The 10,728-nt window shown below is 42.2% G+C and overlaps 1 protein-coding gene across 2 annotated transcripts; it reads left to right on the top strand.

Annotated features, from left to right (window-relative positions):
- Window positions 1-215: 215 nt before the first annotated feature.
- Window positions 216-9,366, top strand: LOC125538310 (ATP-dependent DNA helicase Q-like 4A). Of its 2 annotated transcripts, none has more exons than XM_048701574.1 (25): window positions 216-414; window positions 1,114-1,483; window positions 1,567-1,624; window positions 2,049-2,444; window positions 2,561-2,731; window positions 2,824-2,954; window positions 3,050-3,413; window positions 3,498-3,629; window positions 3,988-4,074; window positions 4,149-4,282; window positions 4,640-4,760; window positions 4,924-5,075; window positions 5,144-5,279; window positions 6,071-6,194; window positions 6,266-6,336; window positions 6,399-6,467; window positions 6,549-6,659; window positions 6,744-6,902; window positions 6,993-7,073; window positions 7,254-7,415; window positions 7,543-7,595; window positions 8,197-8,296; window positions 8,375-8,466; window positions 8,544-8,617; window positions 8,728-8,861. In XM_048701574.1, the coding sequence occupies exons 2-25, from the start codon at window positions 1,290-1,292 to the stop codon at window positions 8,730-8,732; spliced, it is 3,177 nt and encodes a 1,058-aa protein (XP_048557531.1). In that variant the 5' UTR covers window positions 216-414; window positions 1,114-1,289; the 3' UTR covers window positions 8,733-8,861. The 2 variants fall into 2 exon arrangements, with proteins under 2 accessions (XP_048557531.1, XP_048557530.1); XM_048701573.1 differs by having other exon boundaries at window positions 219-414; window positions 8,544-8,621; window positions 8,728-9,366.
- The last annotated feature ends 1,362 nt before the right edge of the window (window positions 9,367-10,728 follow it).

Below are 10,728 nucleotides of genomic sequence, written 5' to 3'. Positions count from 1 at the left end.
TCTTTGCAGAATTTTCCAAACACTGGAATACGAGATGGAAATCACCAAAATGGGCAACGGAATCACACTCGCACTCCTGTACACGCGCAAATACCCTTTCACACACAACCTACCCGTTGAAACTTGAGCACCGTTGTCAACACTCGGCACAGATCTTAACCGCCGATCCAACGGCCACCGCGCTAACCAGAGGATCACCGGATCAGGGGGGTGCCGGTTCCCTAATTCGTTTCCCTCCACGGGGGAGGTTTTCAATTTCCCGTGTACCATATCCCGCGCGGCGGCTGGCCATTCCCTCCGCACAAATCCACCCAGATTTCCTTCCCCATTCCCCAAAACTAGGGCTCGGCCTCTCGCTCTCCCTCTCCGGCGCGCGCGCGTACGCCTCAGCCTCCGCGGCCTCGTCGGCGCCAGGTGATCTCGCTGTCCCCGACCCAGTCGCCTCCCGTCTTTGCAATTTTTCGTGTTTTCCCGGGGACCTTTCTGGTGCGAGTTCACGCGGCACCGCGGCCGCGGGATCTCTTATCGTGTTCGTGGCTGGGAGCGGCGAGGAGGGGTTGTTTTCGGTCCTCGGCGGGGCTGACTGTACGGTTCGATGATAGGGTGTTCGACGGAATGCCTGCCTCCGCGGGGAGGGGTTTGTTCAATTTCTTCCCAGCCAAAACGTAACCCTGTGTGCGTATGGTATATGCACGGCCAAAAATGCATTGATTTTCAGTGCTATCGATTATTTGAACAGAATCATGTCCACAGGACTGCAATTGATGGAGTATGGCTCATCTCATACTCTATTTCGTCGCCCAGCACACGCCTGCTTTAGAACCGCTGCGATTGACTGGATAACTGGACTTAGTCTTGCCTTATCCGTTTGTTTTCGCCTTTTCGGTGAGCTCTGATGATGGTTGGTCAAAACCCTAATATGGATAACATCTTTAGGTCTACTATTTTAAACAAGCTTTCAGTTATTTATAGCTTGTCTTCAGTGAAGTTTTGAGCTTCTGATATGATCTCACCATCGCAGTTGCTAATGTAGGCATCCTTAGTGATGTATACAGGGCTCACCATCATTTGCATTCTTGTTTCTTACTCTGTTTCTTGCATCATATTTTGTAGGCGTGCAGAAGTTATATCTATCACACAATTTGAGGCATTTCGAGACTGCCCGCACATGCTGGCAGAACCACGCAAGTGCTATTTACACACCTCAGTTTGGTCTTGGCTCCTGACTTTGTGAGATCTCATCACCAAACATTCAATAGCACTTCATGCCCTAATTACCATAGCAGCGAATGCAAGGAAGCAACAAGCTGAACGCTGGCTCCAGCTGCAATGACAAGCCGCCAAAAGTCAATTGGCCACATCATGCAAATGCTATACAAAGCTCCCTTAGCAAAGATGACTTTCTAAGTTCAAGCTTTCTGTTCTCTTTACCCACACAAAGGGCAAATCCGGAAGCGAACTGCAATACAATGCTTTCTTTAAGGTATAATTCTGTTATATGCAATTAGTTGATCTTATCGTAGAGACAGTTGTTCACCACATCAGCAACAAAACTCATATTCCCAGGTCCGCTGCTTGTAAAATTCAAGGCCCAGAACGCCTTCAAGTTCCATGGATCGAGAAGGTATGGCAATAATACTGTAACATGCTATGAATCATCACACAATGCTTAAAAATGCTATAGCTACACGATCACTTCGACCTGGCTTGTCTTTTACTTCCATGCCAATCTTACTGTAAGAAGCAGTTTTCTTTCAAAACCATGTTATAAAAGCTATTAGATGCTTGTTTGTCTTGACTAAGTGCAAAACTAGGACAGTTTGTTTTAAAACTTGTTAGCTGTCCACTAAAGGCGCATCACATTTTGTTGGAGTTAGGACTGGTTACCCACTTGCTGCATGCCTGTAAATTCAATCCTGGCTTGTCTTTTACTTCCAGTTTATCGCTTTGCTGAAAAAAAAGCATAAACCTTATTGCCACTATCTAAAAAGTTCAGTGTGTTCTGTTCATTTTTGTGTGGTTATTATCTAATGACACTTCTATGACAGGCCTGGCGTTCTGTGTGTAACACCCAGGTGACCTGTAAGAATTATTTAAGACCTGGTTTATCTGCAAAGGTGAAAGATTGTGGCAGGGATTTTTCTCCTATTTATGCAACAGATTCTTCATATAATGCCAACAAATTGGATAATGTGCCGAAAAGTACAATCCCCTCTCAGGAAAGTCTGCATCGCCGCACTGAAAGTGGTATCCTGGAGCAAAATAACAGCCATCGGCTGGCAAGCACCTGTACAACGGCTTACCGGAGCAATTATGTGGTTGGAACAACATATCAGAGCAGTTTTGCCAGAACTGATGCTATGTCATGCCAGACTGTTCCTGTTGCTGATAACATGTGTGCTGATGATAAGTTAGATGCCATGGATGATGACGAGATTCTGGCGGTAGGTGCTTTAATCCGATAAATTTGATATTTTATCTACTGAATTATCTTCCCAGAATTAGATGAACATACCATCTTATCATATCATAATTGGTGACAAATCTAGTTATGTTCCAGAGTATTGATGTGGACCGCATAGTTATGGAACATTATGAAGCAACAAATACACCCAGAGGGTTAGCATCCCGGCAAATGTCAACTCCATCAGGAAACAAGTGTAACTTCACAGGTTCAGATGATAATAGTTTACCACAAGAACTCTCTGAAATTTGTAGTCATGGTTACAAAGTAAGCAAAGTATTAGTTGAATCATCATTCATGCTGTTCACGTAGTAGCTATTTCAGCATGTTAACTCAAAGTTAATACAAAACTTGTGCAGCTAGCTTTTTGCCCAGAGCCGAATTATCATTTGCAAGGGATGAAGGATCAGTTGATTGCAGTATCCAATAAACTTCTTGATGGTTCTGGAGAACTCAATCCTCAACATTCTGAAGAGCTTCGTCAACAGCGGTTTGGTTCTTGGGCCTACTGATTATTTTTGTGTATATTATGAAGCTCGGTTTACCAGTATTAATACTGATATTTTCTGTGGTTATACACTGCAGTGCACATCTAAATAAGCAGATCCAGATACTTGGGGATTATATGGCGAGGCCAACCCAAGACGATGAGCGGCAGAGATCACACTCTATGGCCTCCACAACAGCTGCAGAAGGGTATCACCCCCCTATGACCCCAAGCACTTTTGTGGACAATAATAGATCCCAATCTCAGTTTTATGATATGAATGGACCCTGGGACGGTGGTTCATGCTATACTCCTGCTCCATGTACCTACATGGATAGTAACATACCGTTAACATCGGTGCAGAGAGATTACACCCGTAGAAATATAGATATTAGCTACACCGACGGTTCTGGTGATAAGAAGTGGAGCAGCACAGATTTTCCATGGACCAAGGAACTTGAGGTTATTTATTTTCTTCAAAATCAACTGTTGATTACTTCATTAACATTGGCTTATGACAGTCACTAAGTTTGACTGCATCTTCAGGTCCACAACAAGAGAGTATTTGGAAACCGTTCTTTCCGCCCAAATCAGCGAGAAATAATTAATGCCACAATGAATGGTAGTGATGTTTTTGTTTTGATGCCAACTGGTGGTGGAAAGAGTTTGACCTACCAGGTAATAAACCATGCTTCTACAAATTTCTGCCCTTTTTTGATATGCTATGCATATTTGAAATACTGTATACACCTTTTGACTCTTCAGTGGTGATTTTTGTGAATTTGTTACTCCTTTGCCTTTTGTCTTTTCTAGTGCTCACATATGTATGATACTACTGGCCAAGTGGTACGTTTAAGTTTTAAACATGGAAGATGAGATAATTTCTAAAAGAGTTTGATCAGATGAGCGTTATGAATTAATCGATGGTCTTGCAGGGAATTAAAACAATCCAATTTATTCAGCATTGACTGCTAACTACATCTGCAAGATTTTATTTCCTCAAATTAGCACTGAACACTTGTCTATTAATTTGCAGCTTCCAGCTCTCATTGATGAGGGCATAACTCTAGTAGTTTGTCCTCTTGTTTCACTCATCCAGGACCAGATCATGCATTTATCACAGGTAATGCATTATCTCATTTCCTAGAACATATTTCTTTGATGTTGTTTTGACCACTCACCTCCTGTCTGGAGCAGGCAAATATTCCTGCAACTTACCTCAGTGCCAACTTGGAATGGACAGAGCAGCAGAGAATATTAAGAGATCTAATGTCTCCTACATCTACATGCAACTATAAGCTACTATATGTTACTCCAGAAAAAATAGCTAAGTAAGTGGAATGCTGTAAATTCCACATCACAGGTCTGAAGTAGTTATATTTGGACTTTGCTGCATCATCTCTGAACTGCTGTTCCAAATTATCCTTTTGCAATATAGTGTAACTTCCATACTTATTTAATATGACCTGGTGGCATTGTTTAGTAGTTCACCTTTTCCAGATCAAAATTAGCTGTTACAGTTCCTTTTTTTTTACCTAACATCTACATTTGAAATCCCTGAATGCACTTAAGGCTTAAGCTCTCTATTAGTCCCTCGCTTGTACATACTCTTCTCTGTCAGTTTATCATTAGGTCTGTTCTACTATCAATGTATTTGGTAGTAACTGGTAGCAATTTCCTGGGTACAGGAGTGATGCTCTGCTGAGACAATTGGAAATTTTATATTCACGAGGTTATCTTTGTAGAATTGTTATTGATGAAGCTCATTGTGTAAGCCAGTGGGGCCATGATTTCCGACCTGATTACCAGGTACTTTCTACCATGAAGACATATGTTCATGTCAAATACTCCCTCTGTTTCAAAATATAAGACGTTTTTTGACATTACGATAGTGTCGAAAAGCGTCTTATATTTTGATACGGAGGGAGTAAGAGACAATCATTTGATATAACTTTCGTACATGATCTCTCAGCATTTAGGTCTCTTAAAACAAAAGTTCCCAGAGACACCAGTCCTGGCCTTGACTGCAACAGCAACTGCGAGTGTTAAGGAAGATGTTGTGCAAGCTCTAGGCCTCGCAAACTGTGTTGTTTTCAAACAGAGTTTTAATCGTCCCAATCTGAGGTAAGTCTGTCAGAATATATTGACATACAACTTCTACTGTACAAATCATCTCAGCGCAAGTTTTGCAGGTATATAGTGATGCCCAAGACAAAGAAATGTCTCGAGGATATAGATTGCTTTATCCGTGAAAATCATCCTAAAGAATGCGGCATCATATATTGCCTTTCAAGAATGGACTGTGAAAAAGTGGCCGAAAAACTAAGGGTTACTTCTTCAGACTTTAAGCTGTTCACTGTTCAAGCATGCTGTGTTCTCCTTTGATATTTAATATTGTTTGCTGGAGCAAATCCGTCCTTACCAATCTTTTCAGTATTCTTATGTGTTTTCCAGCTTTTGCTAAATATAGACGTTCAATTTTATTTTGGGTCAATCTTCTTGTTTATCCTGATTCCTGAGCACCTGTCTCTACAAAGACGTCTTTACCACTACGGAATATAGATGAACACACATGTCAGTGAAAAGGGCTCTATGTTTATTTTTTTGTAATTTGGGCCCCATATTTGTAAAAGGAGTCACACTTTGGTTTTAGTCTCCGCTTGGTAAAATTAGTTACACATGTTGGTGTGCGCCATCAACAATTCCTACCTGACTTAGGTTTCATGCGTAAACTAATATAGATGCACCAAATCTTAGAAATCTTGTGAGATGTTTCGAAAGTTAATGCACAACCATGTTGAATAGTTGGTCTCTTAACTCAAACATGCCAGATAGAGGGTTTGGTAGTGCACATCTCATGATATTTTTGCCCAGATTTACATGTAGCAGTCTCATTACGTGCTCAAGTGGGAGCCATGTCAGTACCTGATGGTTTTAGAGTGCATAGGTTGATGTCAACATTGTACTTGTGCTAGTCTGATGATGTGATAAATCCCAAGGCTGTAATTGGATTTAGTCAGAAAATAGAAATTTGATGGGCTATGCAAATTTGAAGTGCTTAGCATTTGAACTACTGACCTGTCTGACTAATCTTGTCTGTTTCCTGTTTATTGACACAGGAATTTGGGCACCAAGCAAGACACTACCATGGTAGCATGGAGCCTTCTGATAGAGCAGCTGTTCAGAGGCTATGGAGTATGGATAAGATAAACATAATCTGTGCTACAGTTGCATTTGGGATGGGTAATGTGATCTTTGAAACATCTTCAAATGAATTATTTATCTGCGCCCCATGTTAATGTTCCAATTTGCAGGTATCAATAAACCCGATGTCCGTTTTGTTATTCATCATTCCCTTCCCAAATCAATTGAAGGGTACCATCAGGTAAGGACTTTGCACAGGAAACTGCATGATTTAAGCTGTTTCATGACTGAGTTTTCTTTTAGGAGTGTGGACGTGCTGGTAGAGATGGACAACGCTCATCTTGTGTGCTGTATTATAACTATTCTGACTATGTAAGTCTAGTGGCACCTTATTGTCAGCCTGTCATCTCATCAGTCATCACAAACAAGTAATTTTCTTGCCAAACTATCTAGATTCGTGTCAAACACATGATTACACAAGGATCTGCAGAGCAAGTAAGATCAAGCTCTTCGTCCTCACATGGTCAAGCACTTGCAACACACAAGGAGAATCTCTTGTGCATGGTATAGATAAATCTATATGCATTTTGTTCGTCGAGGTGTAGTTTGGAAGCCGTCATAACCATGTATTTTCCCCCTCTTCTACAGGTTAGTTACTGCGAAAATGATGTGGATTGCAGACGTTTGCTACAACTGATCCACTTTGGAGAGACATTTGATCCATCACATTGTTCAAAAACATGTGATAATTGCAAGAAAGGATTGAGATGGATTGAGAAAGATGTGACCAATATTGCTAAGCAATTGGTAGGTCCCTAAGCAGATAGCTATGCCCTGCCTCCTGAACACATGCACACCTCTCTGTGAACTTACATCACCATCTTGTTGCTTTTTTAGGTTGAGCTGGTCTTGGCGACAAGGCAGTCATGTTCGAGTTCTCATATTCTTGAAGTTTACAGAGGTTCCTTGAACCAAAATGTATGCCATTCTGCTAAACGCTTGGAATTATTGTTCTGAAGTTCATTAATTCTGTTACTTGCTACCGGTGTCAACTTTCCACAATCTGGATATTGTGCATCTTGGTTTCTTGCTGGAGAAATCATGGTGAAACTACATACTTGCGCCTAGATTGTAAATCTTGTCAACTACTGCATTTAGGTCAAGAAGAACCGTCATGATAATTTGCCTCTTCATGGGGCTGGGAAGAATCTAGCTAAAGGCGAGGCAGCAAGAGTACTGCGGCATCTAGTAACCGAGGGAATACTTACCGAGGATGTCAAAAAGAGTGATATGTATGGATCAGTATCATCTGTTTTAAAGGTAGCCGAGGGAATACATGATCCCTGGTTGGTTTATTACTTTATTTTTGAGATGATTTTTTGGCAACCTTCTTGTAGTTGCCTTTGGTTTTATACATACATTTTCCTTCCTTTTTTTTGTTGAGCAGGCGAATCAGGTTAAAGTTGGTGGTCTTCGCTCTGGCAATCAGATCGTCCTTAAGTTAGTTTTCTGCCTTGTACATGTTATAAAATTTATTGGATGTTCTGCATTTGTCTCTTCTCTTCAAGTTTGATTTACATATCTTGCTTTTATTGAGAAATATTTCCTTTTTTGTGTGACCATACAGTTCTTTTTCATGAGTTCGCCAAAAATCTTTCTGGGGTCCATCATTAACTAATAATGTCTTTTAAGTGATGGTTTTATGGCAGTATCAGTTTGCACTTCTAAATTTGGTTTGCACAATATGATGTTACCGACAATCTGATCTTGATTTGTAGAACTGAATATATATAATGTCAAATGTCATTATAATTGAGACTTAGTTGAGTATGACGATTTTTTGGCAGTAAAAGTTTAAACTCATATTGCTTTTTTGCACAATGTAATGTTACCGACAATCTGATCTTGAATTAGAACTGGATATGTAATGTCAAATGTTGTTATCGACTGAGACTTAGTTGAATGCACTTCAAGTTGGAAAGTTGAGCTTTAAAGTTAAATCAGGATATCACATACTCCTACTAGAGTACTTTCTTTAAATTTAAATTTCATTTAATATTCCAAACATCTTGCTTATAATGATTTGTATGTTATTTTGCAGGTTTCCCACTGCTGACAAAGCCCCGAAGATGGGGAAACTTGATGAATCATCAATCTCACAAGTCAATAAGACTGTTCAACGGCAGAGTGAAATGGATGAGGTAGTTGGTCATTAGTTATAGTGAATCCTCTTGTGTGTATTTATTTTTGTTCATTCTAAAGGCTATTCTCAATTGCAGAATTTTTCATCGCTGCTCTATGAAACTTTAAGAATCCTTAGGTCTCAGATAGCGGAGGGTACTGCAGGATGTGGTGTACACCACATATTTAAGTAAGTTTCATGTTATACCTTCAGCTGTGCAAGGACTCGCTGACTGACTTCTGACGTGGTGAATTATTCATGTTCAGAAATGAAACACTGAAGGAAATTAGCACTCGGATACCAAGGACAAAAGAAGAACTTTTGGAGATAAATGGCATCGGCAAGTAATGACTCTAAAAACAATATATTCAGTGCACATTGTAAGGTTGGCAACGCAGCTCTGGGAACTAAAGCAAAGCATTACTTACGGCTTTACATACTTTCTTTCAGGGTGAAGCTCAACAAGTATGGGGATCGCGTACTTGCAACCATAGAGGAGTTTCTCAACCAATTTCCAAACGGAAGCAAGAGAAGCAGCAGCAGCGGCGGCAGTAACGAGCAAAATGAGGCCGTGAAGAAGCGAAGGGGCTTCACCGCCATTGACACGTCTGGTAACGGCAATGACTTTGAAGAACGCACAGTTCAGTCCAAGAAACACACGGGAAAGACACGAAACGGCAAGCAGGGAATACCTGATGCTGCAAGCGTGATCCAAGACGTCCGCTACATAGATGTTGACTTGGACGGATGCGAGGAGGTGGATGAGCTGTGCAGCAGCGTCCAACAGCCTGTGGCCTCTGGTAGGGTTTTGCCCAAGTGGACGGCTGGCGGTAACGCCCCCACACCTAATATATTTGAAGAATTTAAATACACCAACTAGGCTTGTAGGCATCTAAGCCTTATATATATAGGTCACGTGTTTCAGGGTAGTTCTTGTAGGCTGTAGCAAATGTAACATGATATTCTTCTGTGGGGTAATCTGGATTCGGTGGACATGGAAATGTATGTACCACACTGCAGTAATAGACTACTAGTGTCTTATCAGAACTGTCTGAGGAGAACTACCTGCCGAGAGAGGTTGCTTGATTATGCTGCATCTTCAATCTTGGTGTACCCGGGTGTGGATTGTAGCAGCTTGGTGTACCCGGGTGTGGATTGTAGCAGATGTGGCTTCTGTTTGAAGCCATCAGTTAGCTGTCTGTCTGTTGATGCATGTTGCCTGTTGCTGTTGGCTGTTGATTGTTGAACCCTGAAGCAGGCTGCATTTGCATGTGCCGTCGCGGTATGTTCTGCGAGACTGCAACGGCCTAGCTACCTTGGGCAACCGACGCAATTTTTGTATTTGCCAATACGCAGGTGGCATGTTCCATTCGACCAACATGCTCGCTTTAATATGACGGCGATCTCCAGGTTTGTTTGTGAAGCAGTAGTACTAGCAGTACACTTTTTTTGATTTGAAATTCTCGTTTCCTCGAAAGAAAATATCGTTTGAAGATGCTCTTCTTTTCTTAAAATACACATCATTATTAAAGGGAGATATTGGTCGCTTTTTTTAACCCGATAACAGGAGCTGCGCATTTATTTTTCTCGTGTCATTTCGGCAACAGGTCCCTGCCGGAGACATCACCGTCCCTTTGAAATCACCAAAGTCAACCGATGCAAAGGCTCATATACTACTCTATACTATCACACATGCGACATGTCAAACGCCTCCGGTTGATTTGTTCGAGTAGTGACGCGAGATTGGATAGCGACGCGCGAACCACCGAACAAACCTGCACGTCGTCTGCATAAGCTTCCCCCGCTTGCTCGCTTTCCGCATGGTTTTTGCTCCTTCCACGGACGCGAAAAATATTCGAGAGAGCGGCCTGCCTCCGGCATACGACCCCGATTCACGTAAGCAGCATCCAGCGGCCCCGGTGGTGGCACAAGTCTGTCCCGGTCGGCGCGCTGTGGCCTGTGGGGCGGAGCCGTGGCTTTAAGGTTGAGTTGTAGAGTATCCTCATTACCTCAAACAGGAAAGGCCAAGCAATAGAATCAAAAGCCCTCGAGATGTCCAGCTTCAGGAACACCCCGGCCTCCTTGCGAGTATGTATCTTCCTCGCCACTTGTCTAACCATGATAAAGTTATCGTGCAAATGTCTGCCACATATGAACGCGGATTGATTTGCCGTAACAATCTCCTTCATCCTTCTCCTCGCACGGTTGGCCAACATTTTGGCAACCAACTTGGCAGCGCTGTGAGTGAGACCGATGGGGCGAAAGTCGCCCACCACCTCGGCATCCGACTTCTTCGGGATGAGCACAATGTGCGCTTTGTTCAGCTTTCCAAAACCCCTCCCGTCCTCCACATAGAGCTTCATTACCATGGCCATAACGTCGTTTTTAATGATCTGCCATGCCTTTTGGTAAAAAGCGGCCACGAAACCACCGGTCCAGGGGCGCGATCCG

This window comes from Triticum urartu, chromosome 2, assembly GCF_003073215.2.
Source record: "Triticum urartu cultivar G1812 chromosome 2, Tu2.1, whole genome shotgun sequence".
In the NCBI taxonomy this organism is placed as follows: domain Eukaryota; kingdom Viridiplantae; phylum Streptophyta; class Magnoliopsida; order Poales; family Poaceae; genus Triticum; species Triticum urartu.
This window is presented reverse-complemented; position numbering and strand designations above follow the sequence as displayed.

What these genes read in the sequence shown, in the direction of transcription:
- LOC125538310 (XM_048701573.1), top strand. Translation starts at nt 1,290, where the DNA reads ATGCAAGGAAGCAACAAGCTGAACGCTGGCTCCAGCTGCAATGACAAG. An exon ending in ATTTCCGACCTGATTACCAG is followed by an intron (nt 4,761 to 4,923) that starts GTACTTTCTACC and finishes ATGATCTCTCAG; the next exon opens with CATTTAGGTCTCTTAAAACA. An exon ending in CAATTGAAGGGTACCATCAG is followed by an intron (nt 6,337 to 6,398) that starts GTAAGGACTTTG and finishes GTTTTCTTTTAG; the next exon opens with GAGTGTGGACGTGCTGGTAG.